This window comes from Sparus aurata, chromosome 22 (genome assembly GCF_900880675.1).
Source record: "Sparus aurata chromosome 22, fSpaAur1.1, whole genome shotgun sequence".
Classification (NCBI taxonomy): Eukaryota; Metazoa; Chordata; class Actinopteri; order Spariformes; family Sparidae; genus Sparus; species Sparus aurata.
In genome coordinates this window covers 14,888,297-14,912,422 of record NC_044208.1, presented here as the reverse complement: position 1 = coordinate 14,912,422, position 24,126 = coordinate 14,888,297, and the positions used below count along the sequence as shown (strand labels likewise).

Genomic DNA, 24,126 nt, shown 5'->3' with positions numbered 1-24,126 from the left:
AAGCTGATGTCGTGCTTCCATTGGAAACATGTGGTGACAGTTGAGGGGTTGTTTGGTTGTTTTTAGACTACTGTCAGAATCTGATCAAACTAGCCTGAAGAAGAATAAAATAACACCTACAGATGTTGTTTTCCCCCCTAATGTATTATTTTTGTTTGTTACAGAAATACTTTTCAAGGGTTTTAAAGGGTACGTTCACCCAAAAAGGAAAAATCAGTCATTATCTGCTCCTCATGCTGATTCAATGTGAGGTGAAGATTTGTAGCCCACAAAACATTTATGTAAATAATTGAGCTACGATATTTTAACTAATTGTCATCCAATCACATTTTGGTTTTCCCACATTCACAATGGGGAAGTGGGAAATGAACAGTTTACAGATAGAAATCAATGAATAGACGTGGTGATGTTGTGACTCTGGTTTAGATGTGAGGAAGTCAGATGAGAGTCAGCTGGATGGTTATGTAACAACGGGCCACTGTACTGAGGAAGACATGATCAATACTTGAATCTTCTCACGAGGTCTGAAACTGCTGTTTGGTTGTTTCCTGATGGTGTATGGGTCAGGACGTTTCTGAGAGTTTGCAACATTTCCCTAAATAGCCAATTTTAGATGAGGACTTGTTTTAAAAAGTCTAAAAACTGCTGAAAAAAAACACACAATGGGAATGTGAGTACAGTTCAACCAGCATAAGCCAAGTTTCTGGGTGCTGCGAGATCCAGATTGATTTGAAAAGACAATATTTGCACCCTTGATGTGCGAGCTAACGCAAAATGTTGGCTCCAAAAAGGTAGTAAATTTTTCTTTTTTTTGAATAAATTTTGAATCTCAACACTTTTTGAGACTTGGCTGAACAAGCTGCTTGGAGCCATTTTATGTTTTATTTGTTTTTTTAATCAGTTGTCTTTATTACATTCTAAAACAGGTTTCCAAAAATGCTGCAACGTTGTTTTGCTATGAATCTCCAGAAATGTTTTGTGGACTACAAAACACTTTTCCTTTCCAATCGGCTTGGAGGTGACAGTGGGAGTGTTCATTTTTGGGTGAACTTATCCTTTAATCAGCCCCCCTCAATGTTTGATACGTGAAAAACCCTGATCTAAGGATAAAGAACAAATAAGCTGTGTGTGAGGGTGTAATATTTCCTTTAACCAAAATAAATTCAACGTAGGTTGAAGTTGTGGGATACATCCCACCTTCTCTTTCTCTATAGATTTGTCCTCATGTGACTGTTGAACTTTGCTATAAAACAGAAAGACGCCTCTTGCTCTTTAAGTCTGAAGCGCTGAGACCAAAACTTGACATTTACCACAGATGTCTCAGATACTTTCATTTTCCACTTCCAGTGTATCTTCCCAGGAAACAACACAGTGTGACGTTATGAGGAAAGCGTACGCGAAAGAAAAACTAAAATTAGCCTCAAAGCTACATCGCCGAGGGGGCTTTTTTTTTTACCTTTTAAGAGCTGCTAACCTTCAGAATGATCAGTTACTGTGAATTTAGTGCAGCGTTTAATGCTGTTTCAGCTCTTCTTTTCCTGCCAAGTCCAAAACTGTGGGGAATTATGCCGTTATAATGACCATCATTGCGGAATATATTTGGACTTTGTCCTTCAAACAGGGTCCCCTGTTGAAACGTAGTTACTAACAGTTGCCAACTTGTGTGTTTGCTTTGTTTGGCAGGGTCAACACAGGTAGAGCGCTCTGTAACTCCTCAGGCCAGACTTAGCTGGTCTCCTTTGGGAAACTAACACACATGAAGGCTCCCTGTGGTCAACCCCTATAAACACATGAGAGGGAAGGAACACAGACAAACCATGAAAAAGATATACATTGGCAAAACCGCCTTAAAAGTGCCCCGAAACGGCGGCAAACATCCAAAAAAGAGGTAAGAGATACATCTCTCAGACGCCATCTCTCCATCCATCCTCGTTTGTACCTGTTTGTCCGCTCATCCGCCCACGAGGTGTCTCCTCTCGCCGCCCAAGTGGTGCTACGGCAACCTCATCCCGCCTCTACGAGCCCAGAAGTCATGCTGCCTCGTCATCTCATCTCACCGGAATGAAAGCACTCATTATGTCTGACTCAGCGCCCGTTCACACAGGAGGTCACTAATGGGGGATTTTTTTCATCCCTGGAGCTACTTCACGTAAACGCATCCTATATCAAACAGCAAACACCTGTATTCCCCTGTGAATGCACCGCCACTAAAAGAGAGGCGGAAGGTGGGGGCTGCTGGGTAATGCAGTGCTGAAATGCCAGCCAGTCAGGTGAGACGTTCATTGAATCACTGTGGGCAGGAATTGTCTTACTCACTGACCTGGTTGTACAGTCGATGCTGCGGCTTTCCACGTCAGTCGTCGCTTTACAGAGAAAAGTATCTCCTTATTTCACATTTATCCTATCCCAGGAATGTCATTAGTGTTTTATTTGTGTAAACATTTTGGTAACACTTCCTTTTATAGGTCCGGAAATTTCATGGCAACAGCATATTTAAAATGTTCGCTGAAATTACCATAAATACCTCAATATCTATTGGAAATCTGGCCCAAAATATGTGATAATAACAATTTACTATTTTCCAACAAGCCGTTAATAAATATCTGATCATTTCTTTAATGCATTTCCCGGAAACTCCCAGCAAGCTTCTGTCTAACTTCCCCTCAGCAGGGCCACTCAATAGTTTCTCTACATATTTTCTGCAGGTAAGCGGGCATGATCAGCAGACGTTAGCCATAAATTAGCTGAAATTAAGCTTCAACAACAAACTTCAATGAAGTGACCTGCTGAGGGGAAGTTTGACGGAAACTATTGGAAATTAAAACGACGTGATCAGCAGAAGTTAGACAGAAACCAGTTGGGTGTTTCCTGATACTATATTCAAGAAATTACCAGCTATTTATGGTCTGCATGCTGGAAAATATTCAAATGTTATGATCAAATAATATGGGGGTAATATCCAATTAAGTTTTGAGGTAATTTTTGTGGTAATTGGGTTGTAATTTTTATCAAAAAGCCAAATATTTTACTTGGTTATTAAACTGAGACGTATCAACCATGAAATTGGCTTAAAGAGACAGGAGTTAAAACAGAGCACTGAAACATGTAAAACTCCTCTAGTAGCAACCCAAAATACAATTACGAACCCTTCATTATTAATTTTTGACGATGTTTCTGTAGCGGTGCAGCTTGACAAATGTTAAGCTAGCATGACGTGTTGCAGCATGAGCTAACGTGGAAGTGATTTTCTTTTGCTGCAGCAAAAACATTTTTGCACTGTCTGTTCCTTGCCTCAAAGTCAGTGGATTTTTTTGAATGGATTTTTGGTGGAGAGATTTTCATAAAATACATCAGTGACCCTACTCCTGATTGGTGGAGCATTTATGTGTTAATAATCTGGCTAAAGTGAAGGCTTAAGACGTAATTACACAACTGGCTAGACTTGTGATATTTATTAGTCTTACCATCTGTAGAAATGTGCCGACTGACCCGCTCTACCTGTCGTCCCATTAATGACGCATTTCAATGAGCTGAGAAACTGGATGATACCTGGAGGCATCCAAAGAAACATGTTTTTATTTCTGACTCCCTCAGCTCCCACCCTTCTGTAGCTATGATCTCGTTAAAAGAGACAAAGAGAGGAAGCGAAAGGAGTGACGTGGTCACATCTCCATTCTCTCACCGCTATCTGTTATCCGGCTGCAGATAGAGTCATTACCCTTCTTCCTCCATCTGTCCGTCAATACAGGGTCCATTAAGCCCGGCAGTGCACGCTTAGATCCATCACGGCAACAGACATTTCCTCTTTTCCCACTCACACTTGCCCTTTTATTAGATTGAAGCCCAGGTAATGCACATGCTCTGAAAATAGTCATCATTGTGCTGTCTGGCTGAATTACATGTGGGGGATATCGCTGTTCCGTAAATCCGAGCCTTCACAGTCTATTCATGTGATGTATTAGAGTTCATTGGCTCATATTTCATCACAGATTACACCCTCTCTCTTATTTTTTCTGTTCGGTGGGACCAATCTCACTGATGATTGGGTTTCTGGGATGTGCTGCAGCGCTTTTAATGCTGGAAAAAGAGATCTCATGCTCAGAGATCCAATTACTTAAAGCTTTAAAATTAGAAAATTATAAAAGATCTCTGTGTCCTCGCTTACCCCTGCCTGGATTTTCTTAATTAGAGATCTGTGTTTTGGTCTCATGTTTTCTTCATACAAAGCACTTACTCACACAACATCTCCGCTTTTATCACCCTCTCATGATGTTCTTATCACCGCTGCATGGGCATTCAGGGGTGCATTACGAAGATATGTAGTCCATTTAGATACACACATACACCCGAGTTACAAGCGTGTTTGCTCCCCCATATGCCCTGAACACAATCATCTGCTGTACTGTGTGTGTTTGTGTGTGTGTGTGTGTGTGTGCAGCTCACTGCTGGAGCAGAAGGAGGACTTAAGGAAGAGGCTTTCCTACACGACGCACAAGCTGGAGCTGCTGCAGAGCGAGTTCGACTCCACGCGGCAGTACCTGGAGACGGAGCTGCGCCGGGCACAGGAGGAGCTGGACAAGTTTACTGATAAGCTGCGCAGGTAAGACAACATACTGAGACACAGAAGTGGAAGAAGTGCCCAGATCCTGTAATAGTAAAAGTACTTACACCACAATAGTCCATTCCAAGTAAAAGTCTTGATTTTTAAGTTCTACTAAATGCTTTAATGACTGACGACTTTAGGATTTTAAGGAGAAACCCCACAGATTTTTTTCTGTTACGATGTGGACACAGAATTTGCTGTCAAGCCATGTGGCTACACATGAAAGGATCGACGTTTTCATTTTCAGACACACCTGCAAGCTGATAAAGAACCAAAAGCGCGCTTTATTAAACAAAGTTGAAAAAAAAAAGTCTATGAAATCCAAAAAGAGGCAACTACGCAAGGCAGACGAAGGCAAAAAAAAAAAACTGGAGAAATCCAGGAAATAAAAGCAAGACACATATACAAACCAAAATAAAGTACAAAACAAAAGCAGTACAAAGCAGGAAAAAAGTCTGGAAGAAAAGCAAGAAAGGCACTACGGGGAGATGAAACTGGGAGACACGGGAAAAGAGCAGAACAAGATGGGAAACTGAACAGGCGAACTGACAAAGGCAGCAGACTCACAGACTATATTCACAAGGGCTGATGAACTAATAGGACACAGGTGAACACAGAAAGAAGGGCAGGAATCCTCACCAAGGGAGGAAATGAAAGTAAAACAGGACACACGAGGGCAGAACTTCAAAATAAAACAGGAAATAACAAAACCACAACAATTGACAGGAAGGCAAAGTTTGAAAGTCATCAAAAAATGTTAAGAGAAATGTACTGATTTAAAAAATAATGCATGGATTTATATTAAGCTTAGCTAGTACTGTACTTTAAAACATGTTAAAAGTCAGCGGCAAGTGTAGACAAGTGACCCACTCTCTTTTTCTCCTCTGTTCTGAGCCACTTACATGCCAACCTCCAGATGATTGATGCATCAGGTATAGCCAATAAGATTTAAAATAAAGTAAAATATAGTTTATATAGTTTAGCGTAGCTTTACACGTTTTGCCCTTTGAATACGCTGTTTTTCCGCCTTAGCCTTTGTTTTTGAGTATTTTATATGCACAAAGTTGGCGTATATAAAGAACTAGTTTTTGCCACTGTCAATCTTAAGGCCCATTTATACCCTACGGTAAAAACGGATACAGACCCTTTCGTCCGTATCCGTTGGTCGTTTCATCCGTCAGTTGATCGTTGCCTCTGAGCTTACGAATCCGGAGTGCTCCGGATGAAACGGAGCAATACCACCGGAAATCGGGGCGGCAGTATAGAGTCAGAAGTCACCCCATTGCGAAAATCGACGAAGAAGAGAGTAGTTGCCAGAAATTCAAAGAAGAAGAAGAAAAGAGTACAACATTGGACATTTAAAAATCTCGCAAAATTTAGAGGAGAAGATATGTGAGTTGGTGAGAAAGTACATACATTTATACGATGCCACAGTACCGGGTCATCGTGACAAACAGCAACCGTGTCAACAGCTCAGTCATTTATGACACGACACCGCCCTCTAGACTCGTGAGGATAAGTTGCGTTACGTCCATAAAAACGCTGAAACCAGACGGAGGTATGTAGGCCAGTAGCGGAGTGGTATGGACAAACGAATTTCGTCCGGATCCGGAGGTATACAGCCAGCTTTAGACAGGGGTATTTTTTTTTTTTTTTATACCAGGCACCTGGATATTTCCTCAGAAAAACAAGTGTTAAGTGTTCACAGTGATGTTGTTATTAATTCCAAACTTGGACCATGAAACACTATATGATGTAGACAAATAAATACATAATTCAGAGCTCCTGACAGCTTGAAGAAAAATTGGCTTGTAACCTTTAAAAGGAGCCCAAAACCATACTCCAAGTGGTTCAGCCGCAGCTTTAAATGTACTTTGGGCCAGACTGGGATAGGCGTTTAAGGATAATTTCACATACATTTCTAGGACTAACGACAAGTTAAGTGCTGTACAGGAAACTATAAATCTCCACTTTGGCCATTAATAGGTTAAAGAATACTCCTCCAATTCATCCTTTCTCTCCGAATACATCGTCCGATTCACAATGGACCGCAGAAGTATCACAATTGATGCTGTTGAACCAGAAATAAATCTTTTTTTTTATTAAATACATTCTTCCTCCTGATCAACACCTGGTCCCTACATTACCCACGATGCAACCCTTGACATCCTAGTACCTGGTTTTAATTAGTATAAGAACCCTGAGCACAGCAGTGAAAACATCTACAGACAGGGGATATAATAACAGATAGTTCATGTGAGTACACAGTTTGAAATTAAAATTAATCTAGTGGGATCAGATATTAAAGTTATAAATGCTTCATTTTTCACTGTATTCACGTGATATGAAGTGCTGCACTGCACTTCAGTGTTTACCCATGGGTTCCTTAGTCAGCCATCTTGTGTTCTGGTCCAGTGAGCAGCAGCCTTTATGTGAGGAGAGATGTCGTAGACTGTGGAGGTTTTTAGGAGGAGACCTTAAATAAATAGATAGATAGATATATTTATTACACATTTTTATAATCTGAACCTAGTAGGCAGGAAATCAGACAATTTAGAGGACTTTGGAACTTTGCAACATTTTTGCATAATATAATAATACGATGTGATCAGTTTTTGCTTTGGGCCCGTGACAATAACTTTCCATTCTGGCCCTCCAAGGGAAAAAGTTTGGGGACCCCTCCCATATACACTACCTCTCTGCCTCTCTGGATCACATATCATAGAATAAAAACATTCCTTAAATCATCATATCAGTGCGGCGAAATGTGAAAAAAACAAACAAAAAAAAAACAGCTCACAAGTGCGCTTCAGCTCCGACTTGTTTAACTGCTGAGCTTGCCGATATGCTTATTTCCAGTTTGGAGAGGTCTCTGGCTGCTACTACTTCTGTACTACTGTATTATCTGCAAGTGAGCAATGCTGTTTATTGTGTTGTTTAGAATACAAAGCAGCTACTCAGCACTGCAGAGGATCAACCAAGATCTGGAGGAGAAGATCCACAGAGATGTAAGTGTGCATGTGTGTGTGTTTGTGTGTGTGTATATATATGTGTGTGTGTGTATGTGTGTGTGTGTGTGTGTGTGTGTGTGGGTGCGTGAATTCCCTTGCTTGTGGTCAAGTACCTTCAGACAACGAAGAAAGAGGCGCACGTAAGCAAGTCATGAGGTTTGGACGCGCTACAGAACACTCGAGCCAATTTGAATATGAATATGCCCTGCTGTTGGTACCACTGACGTTAATTATGGCCTATTACAATTGGTTGTCCTCCCTCCAATGGCGGAGTGATAGCAAACCCATTGTTCCTCAGTGCACCGCACCTCACTTCATTTGTCAGACGTTGCTTGTGCCGGTGGAAAGATACAATTAACCAGCCTGCCCGAGAACACTGCATGACAATCAGGTGTCTCCGCTGTTGAATGGACAGCTGGAGACGCTCAGCGAATGGGCTCGTTGCGGCGCAAGATGATAATCATCGCGGCAGTCATCTTCGTCGTGATTATAATGCTGCTGCAGTGAGATAATGGGTTAATAAGGAGCTGAGGGTCAACCGCCTTTTTGTGGGGAAAAAAGACAGTGTAGAAATATAAATAAAGACCGACAGCCCCCCCCCCCTTCATCAGCTGTAACCGATTCATCTCACGTCTCTCCTGCTCGAGGGTGAGAGAGGTGCTGAGTAAGTCTCTATGTAATCGTGAAGCTTGTTTACTCCGGAGGTGCCACAAACCCATCTGATCCCGTGGCCCTCCACAACTATAGGGAATGTAATTACAAGACAGATAAAACACAGCGGTAAACTTTGAGTGCAGTTCCGCTCAGGAAAAGTCGGGAAAGAGAGAAGACCAATCCCCTCACTGTGCTATGTTATATCCTGTTTCACTTGGAGGTGAAACAGAATGATAAAAAGCATATAAGTGACAAAATATTAATGATAAAGCTGGATATAGGCAAGTCATGGAAAGTGTGCTCTGTCTTGTAAATTCTAAGTTTGAATGCATAACTGGACGCACAGTGTTTTTTTTTTTTTATTTCATCTTCAGAAAACACAACATTTATTATTATTATTCATTGACCGACCGCTACAGAGCTGCTGACCGCTACAAAAAGCTGTAAAAACTTGTGATATTGAGTGCTGTGTGCTGTGATCAATGCAACCACTGAAGTGTTTATAAGTGTGTTCTTCTCTCTGCGCTGTGGATTTCTAAAACTGCTCTCTTGGCGTCAGTCTCAGCACCATGACGACGAGAAGAGGGCGTTGAGCAGAGAGATCATCGTTCTCAACAACCACCTGATGGAGGCCAAACTCACCATCGAGAAACTGCAGGAAGACAATGTAAGAGCCTCCTCACAGTTTCATCTCCAGAGGATGAAGCCCCGCTCATTAGCTCCACTTTGTTTAATGTCTGTGGCGGTGAATTCCTGCCTCGAAAACCAAAACAATCTGCTTAATTTGTTACTAATTAGAAATTTTCCTCTTCATAAGATTTTTGGCTTCCTCCACCTGGACGTACCTGTCTGTTCTACATGTGGATAATGGAGAGAAAATTAGGAATCGTCCTCATTACCTGAGGAACTTGTTGTGCCAGGCTTGACTTAGGCTGTCATAATAAAACTCATCAAATGGAAGCTTTTAAAAACACTTTAGCTCTCATTAGCCTTCATAGAGAAGTCAGCAAAGTAAGTTTCATGGGGTTGAAGTGAAGTCAGAACTTATCTGCGTCTCCATAGGACCTGTACAGGAAGGACTGTAACCTGGCTGCCCAGCTGCTGCAGTGCAACAAGTCTCTGTACATGGCTCAGCTCGCCGAGGTGAGCTCCACACTCACTGTCACACACTCAGGTCTCGCAATCAAGCTCACATTTTGATTTGGAAATTCAGCTTGGCTAAATATTTTTCATCAGGTTCCAGGGGTTTTGTCAAGATTTCAATCAAATCTAGCCGTGTGAGCTCAACGCACTGCAGCTACAGAGGACACATGCAGGGAGAGGCAAACCAGAATGGCACCGAGTAGAGTGTATACCTCCACCAAGACCCAACAGTCCCCTTTGATTCAATCCAGCCAAATCCAAATCCAGTATCAGATAAAACAGATTCAAATCTGCTAAATCCAAATTTTTGTGAGGACCCACATCCAATTGTACTCACTACCCACCTATAATCCCCTGATTTTTTTCTTCAATATCCACACGTTATACTTCAGTAATTGATGAAAATGTAAAAAACACGCCCTTCCTTGTAATGTAAAAACGATCCTGGCTCGAGACACATCCTCCCTCCAAGTTTTGTTGAAATCTGTTCAGTAGGTTTTGTGTAATCCTGCAGACAAACCAGCCAGCAAACAAACAAACAAACAAACAAGCAAACAGACAGACATGGGTGAAAACATAACCTCCTTGGCAGATGTAATTAAGAGAAAAACATCTTAGAAAACACGGCCAAATGCGGAAATGCTGGAAGACAACAGGCGACAACTAGGTAAACTATTTCCAGGGCGACACTAAAAAGTGATAAACACAGCTGGGACATGCTTGTTGCTGCCACGGTTAGTGACTCACAAAGTTATCAGAGATATCAAAAAATCTGTAATTGGCGTTGGAAAGTGAAATGAAATTGTACAGTCGTTTGGTTGAAGAAGATTGGGGCTGGTTATATGGGCATCACAGAGGTGCAAGGCTATCAGGAAATTGTGGGAATGAAAAGAGGGTAACGCCTGCACAATCACTGCAAGCCACAGAAGTGTAATAAAGACAAAGTTTCAATCTCACTTGGATCTGTATCGGGTCGGGCTGACCTGGAAGTGTGCAGGCTGTACCTTCTTTTCACTCATAAGAAGCTCCTGGTCCATGTGCGCAACATTTTACTGACCCTGAAAACACTCTCTGTCGTGGTCTGTGCTACTTGCCTTCCCTTAATTGGGGAGGATGTTTTCTTAATTGACTTGTGTTACGTCTGCTTCAGTTGACTATCCCAGCGTCACATACAGCAGCCTGGTCAGTGGCTATCATCACTTCACATCAGTTCCCCTCTAGTGCAGTAGCAGAAAAGGACAGGAAAAGTCAGGGTTTTTTTTTGGATGGTTATGCACAAAACTCTCTCTTTGGAAACTTCCCTACTGTCCCACATGTGAGCAAGAGTCAAGATTGATTTGTTTGTAAGTTGTGTTACGTACATATGTAGTTTTATTTTAAGACAGTGTGTCGTTTCCTAAACCTAACAAAGTAGTTTTGGTGCCGAAGTTGTGACCTTTTCATTCATAATATGTGAACTGTTGTCAGCAAGCCTTATTTTAAAAGTGTAACTGTATCTTACATGGTTATTATGGCTACTTTTTTTTTTTTTTCCATTGACCTTTGTATAGCTTTATTGATAAGACAGGCCCCCAGGCCGGGACTTGAACCCAGGGCAGCTGCAGCGAGGACAAAGCCTCCGTACATGGGGCGTCCGCTCTATTGCTACCTTGACTGTGGAGCCCCTCACATTTCTAAAATTGATGCTAGAGGAACAGGTGGAGCGTCACTGTTTGAAGCTTGAGGCCACTGAACCAGCTGCTGAGAGTGAACAACTGAGAACAAGTTGTGTATTTTCATGTCTTTCCTAAAAGGTATACTATGCAAGATTTGTTGGTTGCTGTTCTTTACTTTCAAATGCCACTGATATGTGTTGGCATCCTGGGAATGCAACTCAGCTAACGAATATCTTTCTCCAGAATTGCAGACGCCGATAAACATCTGAAACAGTAAACTAATTAACAAATAAGACAATACAGGCAGCAGGCAGTGTCTCTGCAGATTCAGATCCTGTCATAAATTCTAGCGGATCGTAAATGATGATTGATTCGGTTTCTTTTTGTATGAGTCTACACAGTTTACATAATAAACAGTGCGTTGAGCTCTCGGCGTCTCAGTACGAATCCATACAAGTATAACAGAAGAACACAATGACATTTTGACTTTATGAAAGGTCACAAGCAACCAAAGGAAGCCCCTTTGCCCTAAACTTTAATGTGAATCCAGAGTGATCATTTATGAGATACTTTTTTTAATACAGCGGCCGCCTAGTGAAGGGAAAGAAATGGCTGTGATTTGTAAGGAAGAGGAGACGTGATGTGAGCGAGATGAATTTTCAGCTCACGACACAAGATGGGCATAAAAATGTTGCTCGCAGCTGAAGGTCGTCTTGCCCTTTTTGAGGCAGGAGAGATAAGAGACAAGACACGGTGGAGCGGTGACTGCTGTAGGTCACCGCAGGGAGAGCAAAGTTTCGAGAATTGAAGCTGCCTTCGTTTTTGTGGGGGGGGGGGGCAAAATAACCTTCAACTGAGAGAAAGTGAGAGGCGAGGTTTTAGGAAGTTTGTAGCCGATGTGCCACAGCTGAACCCCTGCAGAAAGACACAGTCCAGACATAAAGTCGTTTACTTAATGAACTGGAGATCTGCTCTGGGAGACATGACGAGTGCAAAATCCTCTGCATTTACATAGTTGAAAAACAAAATCTGTTAAAATAAGCTACTGATAGCTACTGATTGAACAGCGATGAAAGCTGCAGAGGAGACTGATGATTAACATAAAAATGCATTAAAGGGCTCTTACACCATCCCAACACCATCTCAACGAATAATAAATACACTGGACTTTTGCTCTTTGTCGATTGGACATTCTGACTTTGTGGCAAGCCTGGCTATAAGATGAGGCTATAACATGAGACTGTTGTTCACTCATGATGGACTAATATGGACACATGTGCAGACACACATGTAATCTGTATGTACTGTCTAGAGCTTGAATTCAGCTCTGTATGCTACTGCTGTAATATGTTTTGTCAAAGGTCATAACAAAAGAAAAAAAGAGAAGAAAAGAAAAAAGTAAATTGCAAAAGACAAGAAAAGATAAGGATGAAGATTTTATCCTGTGGGTAATGGGGGCGGGACTTGATAAGCTTTGGCTTCTCCCGCTTTTCCCTTTCGGCCATGTGTGTTGTATTATTTGAACAATGATGAAATGTGATGTTAATGAATTGACATGCCCGAAATAAATAACATAAATAAATAATATTACATTTCCTTTACATTATTCGAACCACATTACAATTCTGATGTTTTTTGAAAAAAAAAAAAAAGTACACACCAGAGCTTAATTCAACAGCCACTCTTACTTTAGGTTTTAATGTGCAATGTTCAAGAATTTAAGTTGAAAAGATTTGCGAAATGATGAAAATGATCAACGAATTATGAGGTACTACGAGTTTTGACGTAATTTCATAGACATCTGCAGATTGTGTTGAAGCGATATTTTCTGAGGTTAGCATGCCAACCAGCTAGCCATTTAATCCTTTTTCATCCTTTCTCTTAATCCCACCAAGATTTTCCGGTCCGGACCACTAGCTGCACGGCTAACCAAGCTAACCAGCGAATGGCAGCTACAGGTTGCAGCAGTTAGCAGTCGCTGTGTTTGTTAAACCACTCCCCATTTACTTGGAGATGTGAATTCAAGTGGTGGCCAAATATAACATAGTACACAGATAACATTTGTGCTTTTTTTGGGCGCGGTGATATACATTTGTCCATTTATTGTGTGTCAAACCAGACAGATAACATTTAGAATGTACAAATTGGCAACAACTACTTGGAGCTTTTAGCGTGTATTGGGAAGTAGACTTCATTGAATTTAACTCACATGAAGCAGACTTATAAGTACATCTAATATGCCTAGAAATGTATTGCAAGGGTGCTACGTTTTGATTTACTAAATATGCTAGTGGTATGACAACAGTGCTATTAAAATATACTTAAAATTAGGTACAGTTTTAGCACAGCATTAGTCCAGAAAATGTTCTTAATTATATTAAAGTGCATCTTAATGGTGTCTAAAAATAGCACAGTCGAGAACTCTTTCAGTACATTAATCACGCTCATGAGGTATACTTTAATTAATTGTACTTTTTTTCATTGGCTCGTGCTTTCATCCACATTTCATCCTTTTGGCACTGAAATTACACGTGAGCTCAGACATGAAAAGTGGCACAACAAGCAGCACAAATCTCGTGTTTTGCGGCCGTCAGCGAGGCAGGAGTCTGAAGTAAAGTCTCTCCTCCTGTCACTTAATATGCAGCTAAGTCGGAGTGAAATTACGCTGCTCCAGGTTTAGTTATCATGTAATTGTTTGACAATGATTAAATATGAAGCACCGCGGAAAAAAAAAACAAACTACTTCAAGGCGGACTGTGCTTGAACTTGAGGGACAGCTGACTGTTCAAGGAGCTAAAACTACAGTATGTGGCGAAAATGTAAATGGGAGAGCAGAGCGCTGCCTCATCACGCTCGCCTGCTTGTGAGAAGAGACGCATGTGGGTATTGATGATGAGTGTTTTAACACCAGGCCAGCTTGGCGCCACTTTTCGCTGCATCAGCCTCTGGGCCGTTTGCCGCGCCCATGTGACAAGGGTGGATTTTAAAGCCACAAGGTTAAAAGTCTGCCTCTCTATGTTTTGCCCATATGGCGGAATGGAAATATCAATGCAAACTGCAGCCGGTTGCGTAAGGCTCATAAAATACCCCCCCCCCAACCCCACAGTACGCGCAAACACACGCACACCCCTCACTTTTCCACGGTATACGATCCGTTAAAGGGTGAAAAACTGTTCTGCTGGCATACCGCCAAACATAATGGAGGTCAGAGGCTATACATGCACTCACTGTACGTCCACCAGTCTGCCGCTCCTGTGGGTGGGAGCTAATCGAAAGCATATTGATGAATGGCGCTGCAGCATTTTGAGATGTGCAGTGGCTCTTCAGCGCCTACTGAAGTGCTTCAGTCGGTTTGTTTTGCTGCGAAAAAAAAGCATGGAGAGCATTTTCAAATGCTTTCTAAAAGCTAATTTTGATCTTGTTCAAAACAGGACCCAAATAAAAAATAAATAAAAAACGCTTGGATGGTAATTAAGTGGCGTTTAGTTTGGTCCAAGTTGTAATAGAACTGTTATGATAAAATGTCTCTTCATGTCCCGTGTGGTGTTTGTCTTTTCAGTATCTACAAAGTTATAATTAGCCTTCCTCTCATTGCCAATTAGGAACAACTGACTAGATTCCTGTTGATGATGTGCTGCTTAATGCTTGTTGCTATGGAGAGGCACAGATAGTGGATAGAGGCTTCTTTTATTGCTTGGAATAGAGCGTCTTTCTTCTCTTTCCTCAGTTCATCTTTCATTTTCTCTCTTTTGTTCAGGCGCTTGTCCCTGGGACTGGAACACTTTCATTTTTTCTTATAACAGTCACACATACCAGTATATCTAACTATGCCGGTCCGATCCACTTCCTGCAGAGGTGTATGTTGTTCAGACATCGCACACATACTGCTGTACATTAAGTGTAAAAAGTACAATGTAGTGTATGTGCTGGAGATATTTCTATCAATTGATCGAGTGTAAATGCAATATGAATTTCTCACTTTAAAGGGTAAGTTCACCCAAAAATGCAAATTTGGGGGAAGTTTTCGAACTCCACAAAACATTTTGTTTTTCTTTCACATCAACTGAGGTACCGATGTAGATGGAGACTTATTTTAAAACCTTAAAAAAAACAGCCTCCATGGCATAATCCAAGTCTCTGGAAGCCCTGAGATCCCAAATCTCATGTTATATACACCCTGTCCACCAACTTCAATTTGTTTAGGTGAATGCTGCAGCACTGTTTTGCTTGCAGAGTTTCCTGTTTCCTGCCGCGATGCTACGATTCACATCATTTGGTCTAACATTCTAGCGACTGATCTTAAACAATCTGATACAGACGACGACCAAGAACTTCTCAGGCCCATCACTCAGTATGGCATACGATAAACTTACACAACTGTTGTACTGTCTAAAGGCAGCTTTAATGTAGACAGGTATAGTCAAGGGAGTGTCACGCAGAGCAATGGAGTGTACAGTGTTCAAGAAACTATTTGCACTGGGTAGGATGAGGTAGTTGCGAACTGTTAAATGATATAGTACACCAAACCTTCGGCGAAAATTCAGAATAAGACAAAGTTGTGTGCTCATGCTAGTCAGGCTCCATCTGCTCCATCAGCAACACTTACATCATGTGTTTCCCTGCCCTTCTCTTCTCTCTGACACCTCTAGCTGCCTGCTGAGTTGCAGGAGCGACTGGCCATGCACTTGGAGGAGTCTCCTCTCTGTCAGGCGTACTCTGACACCGTCCCGGCCTCTCTCATCGCCAAAGTGCTCGAGAAGCCCGACGAGGCCTGCAGCAGCAGCCAGGCCTCCCGCTCCCCCAGCCCCCAAACCCAGGACCACACTTTTATCTTGGAGCGTGTGGGTCCAGGACAGCGGCTGGGGCTCCGTGCAGCCTACAAATCTGACCTGTACAGCAGCGACACGGCCCTGTACTGCCCCGATGACCGGCACCGCGAGAGGAGGCCCAGCATGGACCTCCACGGTCAGAGGAAGCTGCTGTACGGGCCCCAAAACTCCACCGACAGCAACCCAGAGGAGGGCTCGGTGGGGTTGAGGGCCGGCTTCTCCCAGGAGCACTTTGCTAAGTTTCCTGCCACACTGGGAGCAGGCTCAAGCTCCTACTCCAGCTTCAGTGGAGGGGGGTCTGAAGACAAAGGCAACGGCCCGCCCAGCAGTGCTGCTTCCTCCCCGCACCACCATTCCCTCTACATGGACTGGAGAGATGCAGGGGACTATGAGAGAAAAAGTGACTCATCCTGGGAGAGGGACAGTCCAAGGGGCTTTGCCAACGCTCATCCCTTCCAGCAGACGGAGCTCAGCCACCACCAGAACGGCAGCTCGCCTGTCTACAGCCGCACCATGTCCTCCTGTTTCAGTGAGCCCTACGAGCCGCTCCCTCCCTCTTCATCCCCGAGTGTTGCCTACGGAGACAGTCGTCGAGGCAGCACACTAGCCCCCGAGGAGGAGGAGCTGATCGGCCGATGGAGACAACTTAGCGTGGAGGACTTAAGTGCCCACAGCTACCGCAGCCCAGGCCGAGCATCACCTTACAGCTTCTCAGAGCAGCACTTCTCCGTCCGGCCCGCCAAGATCCGACTCGGGCCGCTCTACAGCAGCTTCCAGGAGGGGGCTGACTATTACCATCAGGCAGCGGGTGTCATGGACCCAGTGTGGGTAGCAGGCAGCCCAAGCCCTGAATGCAGCCCAGGACCGCATCAGGCTCACAGCCAAGCCCACATGTACCGAGCCGAGGACAGCCAGGGGTCAGAGCACAGCCTCTACCACTCAGGGAGCTCCAAAGAAAGGGAGGGTAACGTGGCAGCTGGCGGCCAGAGCACGGATTATGTAGACCCGAGCCCCAACAGCTCCACCGAGTCTCTGAACCAGAGGACCCTGGAGATGGCTGCAGAGCTGCAGCACTACCAAGTGGAAATGCACAGCCTGCCTGCACAGGTGAGCACATCGCCACCGCCGGCTCCACCCCCTCCTCCTCCGTACAACCAAAAATTTGGCTCCCTAGGACTTTCCAGGAAGGACAGTCTGACCAAGGCTCAGCTTTACGGAACACTTCTGAACTGAAGGACTTTACATTCAGGTTTAATCTTTGACAGGATGCTGGGACCTGCTGTGTCCGGCCACACCTTCTGTTAGCGCGATCATTTTGATAGAAAATGGTTTGAATAGAAGCCCAGGAGCCAAATAATACAGTATCATGAACGTGTAACTATTTCTGATCATTTAAAAAGCTTTGATTGTATGACAGTGGGTGGAAACAGTTTACTCTACAGTTGTCTTGAGAAAGTAAGCCATGTTGAAAGAGTTGGATGTGGGAAGAGGAGCTCAAGCGGCTCATAAAATTTGTAAAAAAAAAAAAAAAAAATGTATGTATTGAAATTACAAATGTATAAATATATACTTATAACTAAAATTTGAGTGATATATTTTGTATGTAGCTGTTGGCAAGGATACATCCGAAACAATCAAACTAAATGCAAATCTTCTTGATAAACCTGGAACTTGTACATAAGTTAAAAACTGCCAATCCTATATTTGAAACAACTCTGAGAGGTATTTTAATTGAGAATTAATGCCCATATAAACTGCACATAGATCTGTTTCAGTTGTTATTTTTACTAAGATTGAAACAACGTTGGCCTGGTGAGGATTTAAATATGAATGTTGAACATAGGAAGACAACAAAAACAAATGAATTACTTTAAATGAACTATGAGAAACTTACAACTTGTTTTTCTTCTGTTGATTGAATTTGACAGTATCGGTGGGTGTGTTATATTGTTATTGATGGAACATTTTGAGATCTGTCTTAGCATTCAGTATTATTATTTTATTTTCTGCTCTTCTATATCCCAACAGAGAGGTTTGTTTTCCTACCCCCATTCTACCTCAGATTTGGATGCCCACAACCCATCGCACCACTGTAACCCTGTTTCTTTGACAACAATGCATGTTTATATATTTTGGTTGTTTTGTTCGCCTAATAAAGCACAAATTATACATATAAGCTCCAGGCTTCCCTTTAATGTTCAAGTTTGGGGATCTAAAATGTGGATGGTTGTATGGTTACACTTTATGATAAGGTACACAAAAGTAGTGAGTTACTGAGGAGTGACTGAGAGCTAATAATTAATTAATCATTAATGAGTAATTCCTGAATAACTGATTGGAGGACTAGAGACTAGACGAGAGTAGATGAGTTACTATGGAATAGACTGGGAGGTACTATATTAATGAATTATTAGGTAATGATGAATTCATAAATATCTGTAAATCAACTTCACCAGTTGTTCCTAATTAACAACAAACCAACGGCTGATTGGCAAAAAACAATCAACTACTCATTAATTACTAATTACTTATTCATTAGTTACTCTGTTTGTGCCCCTCAAGTAAAAATGATAAATAGTACTGAGTAGTTAGTCGTCCCTCATCACTTGATGATTATGGCACTAATGGGTCAACTTCCCAACTACTCAGTATTATGTATTACTTTCTTGATGGGGCACAAAAAAAGAAGCTAATGATTAAGTAGTTAGTAATTAATGAGTAATATGTAGGTTTTGCAACTGAGCTGATGGTTAGTAGTTAATCACGGACAACTAGTGAACAAAGTGGTCAGTATGTTGATTCACAGATTTTTATGCAATAATCATTATCAAATGATTCATTAATATAGTATCTTCCTGTCCGTTCTCTAGAAAACTCATCATTATCTACTATATGGGGTTCTCAAATCACAGTTACTCATTCACGATTCATTGATTATCGTGTTGTTCTTGATTCATTCCTCACTTGCTCCTTAGTAACTACTTATGTTTTTACGTGTTTACATTATTTTTAAGTGTTACCGGATATATGTGAATGGGAAATTGTGTTTAAATGTGGCTCTACTTTGCAAGTTTCGTACGCGATTGATTGTTGTTTCAGGATAATTACACGCCAGCTGATCCACAGTTGAGTGATTGAACTGGGAGACACTTCATCAGTTAGACACACATAGCTGCAGCCTTTTGGTGTGCGCCTGCTGAGTCACTATGAAGCCCTACTTTATCGCCGAATTTAAAAATAGGTTAGTAAAGAAGGATTTTTACCAAGATCAGCAAACTCAAAACTGTAAGGAAGTTCATTTCTGTGTTCCAAGGAAATACTTGCTGTATACTCTGAGTTCATGTAACCTTAGACACACTGAATACCAGCTGTGTATATGTGCAAGTGTCACACTGGTACTAGATATACACAGGGTAGCGAAAATCAAAAGAATAATCTACAACAGAGAGACAGTAATAGAATAAGTATTCAGATCTTTTACTTAATTAAAAGTTCTGATACCAAAAAGTGAGAATACTTTGAAATAGCTTGAATCAATCCACAGGAGGGAGCCACATTGCAGCAGCATCTTACTGATCTGCATTGTCAACCTTATTGTCAGCCGTCTCCTCCAGACATAAGCAGAAAGCATTTACACTTCAAACATCAACAGAGGGGGAAGAAGATTAACAACCCTCCACCTTTTCTTCCTTTACTACACAGCAAAATACATGCTAAAGTATGCACAAATTAAGCATTCAGGTACAATAGCTGAGCTAGAAAAATGGATATGCTTTTCAAACGGCTCTGAGGATTTGCACAGCACAAGCAATAATGTGACCTCACAGTGGAGGAAAAGGTGGCAACTCAGCTTGACTTTGATGGATGCAATGAGGAGATGAGTTCTTTATCTCGATCTGAGTGCGAGTCTTGGTCAGCTCGAAGGCATTTAAAGACACCGGAGATGTGTGTGTATATGGACCGGGTAAGCTGCAGATAAATTGCCCTTCTTGGATCAATGAACTGAATCAGAATATAAAACAGAAAGCAATGCGCTGTCGAGGTTTGGTATTCATAAACCCAGACTGACTAGGATGGCTACATAAAGCAAATTAGTTAGTTAGCTGATACTGATATTAGCCTACCACAGAGACTAAAACTAATGTTAGCCAGTTAGCTTAACATTTGGCTGACCCTGTATTGACTGGTAGAACCCGTAACTGTTGGAGACACTAACCCTGATGTTAGCAGTTGTACAAGCTTAAAGAGAAGATAAACTTTAAGAGAAGCTAAGAACAGTACTCGTCTGTTGAAGAAGCAAACACAGAAATGAGCCCGTTGAAGGAACTAATATTGGTTTTAACCTGTTGGAGTGGCCATTTTTAGTTGGTGTTAGCCCGATAGAGTAGTTTACACGGATGTTAGTCTGATGGAGAAGTTAACACTGATGTTAGCCTGATGGAGAAGTTAACACCGATGTTAGCCTATTAGCCTTACATTTTCTTGACCATGTATTATTGGGTATATGTATCCTCTCCTCCAGCCACAGGATGATTTCATTCGACTCACTGAAGCTAAAGTGTAACTCCTGTCCGTTCTTCTTTAGTCGGGAAGATGAAAGAATAAGTCAGTTCACGGTGCACTTTCATTTGAAGAATCACTTTTACCTTTTTTAATTCAAAGCTTTATACATTCTCTTTTCAACCACAGCAATGCATTATTCATTTACAGCACTTCATTGGCACAATCTGTCATTCAGTTGATATTTATATCCCGAAGGTGGCAATCAGTCTTTTCACATGCAGTCTCTTGCAGGACAGAGCCTCTGGGGCTACTGAAGATTAAGTACTTTATCCAAGTCCTCTGTGTGCTGTCTACAGAACAGGTCTATGCTCAGTTAGCGAGCCCAACCATCCTCCTGCTTATGTCCCACAGTTTCTTGGCTGCCTGCTCATCTGTAGCCTTGGCCATCAGCTCCTCCTCCTCACAGTTAGCGAAGCACTTCCCCGACACTCCCTCCACCTCCGGGGAGCACGCCAGATAGAGGGGAGTCTGGGCCCCTTCCAGCGGGCTCTTGAAAAAAGCTAGCGAGGCGAGGTAGAACAGCGGCTTTGCCAGGAGGGGGATTTGAACATGCCGGCCCAGTCTGGTCCTCACGATGCCCGGGGTGAGAGCGTTGACTGTGACCCCTGTGTCCTCAAGCTGGCGAGCCAGTTCGAGTGTGAACAGCAGGTTGGCCAACTTGCTCTGACTGTAGCAGAAAGACTTGTTGTAGTTACTTTCACTGTTCAGGTCATCAAAGTTGATTTGGCCGTACTTGTAAAGCTTAGAGGAAACTACGACGATGCGGCTCGGAGCAGAGGACTTCAGGACGTCCAGCAGGAGGTGAGTGAGGAGGAAGTGACCCAGGTGATTCACGCCGAGCTGCATCTCAAAACCCTCCTCTGTCTTTGTGTAGGGACACTGGTAGATGCCTGCATTGTTGATGAGCACGTCAATCCTGGATTCCTCCTAAAGGGGGCAGAGAGATTCAAAAGCATTTAAGGCTTAAAATGCCATCAAATACAAAAGTTTTTTTTCCCTTGGTTAAATCTAAAGCCGATGATTTAAAATGTAGAGATATTAGTAAGTCTTGAGATTTCAGTCAATATCAAATTAGCTGCCTTGTTGTTCTACATTTGTTGTTGTGTTTTGAACATATACAGATCATTACATCATACCTGCCTTTATGAGTACTAATTCATTCTGTCCTGATCTACACAACTGTGGTTATCGAGAGGACATCCAGAGACACCCAGTGGTTATGAGAAGTAAATGCCCGCTTCTGACAAGCTGACTATGAGGAGCACTGAAAAAAATTAAAAAGGGATCTAGAGGAACAACAAGAAAACAGTGGCTGAAAGTACATCTTGAGCACCAGAGCCTCACCAATACTTGACTTTTGGGGTCAAAACCAATGCAAATATTAGGAAGTGAAAATTACTGTACATACTTTTCTTTGTTGCAATGTTTCCTTAAATGATGTTATCATACACTTGTGACATAGATATGTAAAGGTGGCTAGATATCCTACAGTTTATAATAAACTTGTTTTGGTCTTAAATGACATTGGTGCACTGAAGCAGTAACCTATGCTATCATCCTAATAATTCTTAAGTTTCCCAAGTGTCTTTTTCTGCATTATGTTTTGTAAAGAACAAAACAAAAAGGTTTTCATTTGGGCACAAATCAGACATACTGATATATCTGCAATAGGTATATATTGATCAATAATATCTACTTCCTAATTTAAGAATTAGGTGTTTTTCTTAGACTTGTGTATAGTATATTTAATATGTTGGGGTTTGAGACCTTCAGTTGGACAAAACAGGACTTTTGAAGAGATGCTTTTAGAAATTGTAATGGGGTATTCTGACAGTAGACCAGACTTTCTTTCTCGACCTATGGCAGGATAAGCAGGTGGATGCTGTCTCCCTCGTCCTGGATGTGTCTGTCCACAGTTGTTTGGGGGGCCACACTGGGTTCAGCACCACGGACAGTTCCATGCAGCTAAAACACCTGCAGTGCTCTCCTTTGTTGTGGACATAAAGGCTGGAATGACCTAGACAGAGTTTCTAAAGACAAACTGTCCACTAACTGGCAAATAAACAGTCTCTTCAGTTAGAGACAGTGTGGCTAACTTTCCCGTGCATCCTCTCTACTCACCTCGTGAATTTCCTCACTGAACTTTCGGACTGATGTCAGAGAGGCCAGGTCCAGGTGTTTGATGACCACCTCCCCCTGCTCCGGTCCCGCTTGCTTCTTGATGTCCCTGGCTGCCTCCTCGGCGCTTCCCACGTCCCGACAGGCCATGACGACCCGGGCACGGAGCTTCAACAGCTCCCCGGCCAGGGCCTTCCCTATCCCGCAGTTGGCCCCGGTCACGATGACCGTCTTTCCTCGCATGGTGTCAGCGGGATACTGGAGCAGCTTCGCAACTTTCTGCCGGGGGAACAAACGGCGCATCAGGAGCAGTACCCCACCGCCGACTACAGCGGCGACTAGCACCGCAGTGGACATGGACGCGGAGGACGGTGACAGGGGAGCAAGGGCAAGATATCCCGGTGGTGCGGCGTGTTGTGTGCCCGTTACGAAAGCGCCCCGGAAGTGCTTCTTCGCAGATGTGTCAAGTTAGCAGGCAGCCGCTGCACTATCGTGCAAATGACATATTATTGAATGTGCATGTTTGCATAATGAACAAATTAATCTGATTAAACGAGTGAACTGAAGGCAAAAAGCTCATCCAGAACACTGTTTAACGGTCGTAAAGCCGCAATATAGCTTGCTGGTATATAATGCTAGCAGGCTAACTGACCTAGCAACGTTACCTACAGCTCATAAAAGTACTTCCGGGGTGTTTTAATGATTATTATTATCATTTATTTTTTTGAGAATAACGACTATTTATGTAAAGGCTACTCTATGTAGTTTTGCTAAATAGATTACAGAGAAACAGTTTCTTTATGCCTAAAAAAACAAAATATACAAACTATTTGCTTTCATGACTGAATAAACAAACTGACAACACACAAACAATGTCATTCTATTTTACTGTGTTTATATGTGGCGGACCCTGCCACCTTTCTAGGTTTAAACAGTGCTCTGCGGACCTTTTTTTCCTTTGAGAAAAGTTTTACTCAGTTATGGAAAAAATACTTATTTCTTAGTTTGTATTATTATTTAATTGAAAACGTCGTAGTTTGAATTTCTACTCCTACATAGAGACGCTTTAATAATGTCCCGACAGGCTTTAATAACTCATATATTTAAGTTTTCAAATATTTAAACAAAATTGTTTGTTTGTTTGTTTTCCAATATACAAACTTTAAGGCAGTCACAGTTAAACGATTTTCCAAAGTGAACAGACACGTCATAACACTTTGCAAAATAAGACATAAAACATTAACACAACAACCCTTAACTTTTTTTTAAAAAAGGAAGAAAGGAGAAAAGAAGTAAAACAACATGATTAATAAAAGAATAGATCAAGGCATTGCATTATTAGCCTAATATTATTTTCATACTCAAAGACATTTGGAACGTTTGATCTTTCAGGGACTTAATATGAAGTGAGATTTGATTATAATAACGTGTGAATTACAATAACATGAAGGGATGTTTTTTTAAATTATTATTTATTCATTTTTTGTGTGTTTGTTGTTGTTTTTATTTGTTTTTTATTCTAATTTACCAATGCCATCAATTACAGTTAC

General features: G+C 42.0%; 2 protein-coding genes across 4 annotated transcripts in view; one reads left to right on the top strand and one right to left on the bottom strand.

Annotated features, from left to right (window-relative positions):
- The window catches only part of LOC115574251 (brain-enriched guanylate kinase-associated protein), a 30,600-nt gene extending 12,529 nt beyond the window's left edge, over window positions 1–18,071 (top strand). For 2 of the 3 annotated variants that reach the window (XM_030405658.1, XM_030405657.1), the window contains exons 2-7: window positions 1,684–1,888; window positions 4,439–4,600; window positions 7,545–7,611; window positions 8,828–8,935; window positions 9,331–9,411; window positions 15,716–18,071. In XM_030405658.1, the coding sequence (XP_030261518.1) occupies window positions 1,791–1,888; window positions 4,439–4,600; window positions 7,545–7,611; window positions 8,828–8,935; window positions 9,331–9,411; window positions 15,716–17,128 (1,929 nt within the window). In that variant the 5' untranslated portion in view covers window positions 1,684–1,790 and the 3' untranslated portion in view covers window positions 17,129–18,071. The remainder of the gene's footprint in view (window positions 1–1,683; window positions 1,889–4,438; window positions 4,601–7,544; window positions 7,612–8,827; window positions 8,936–9,330; window positions 9,412–15,715) is intronic. The other variant, XM_030405659.1, reaches the window with a different exon arrangement.
- Window positions 18,072–20,517: 2,446 nt separating this feature from the next.
- On the bottom strand, window positions 20,518–23,229 carry rdh14b (retinol dehydrogenase 14b). The gene is made up of 2 exons (XM_030405974.1): window positions 22,580–23,229; window positions 20,518–21,385 (listed from the first exon to the last, which is right to left on the bottom strand). The coding sequence occupies exons 1-2, from the start codon at window positions 22,931–22,933 to the stop codon at window positions 20,768–20,770; spliced, it is 972 nt and encodes a 323-aa protein (XP_030261834.1). The 5' UTR covers window positions 22,934–23,229; the 3' UTR covers window positions 20,518–20,767.
- Window positions 23,230–24,126: the final 897 nt, after the last annotated feature.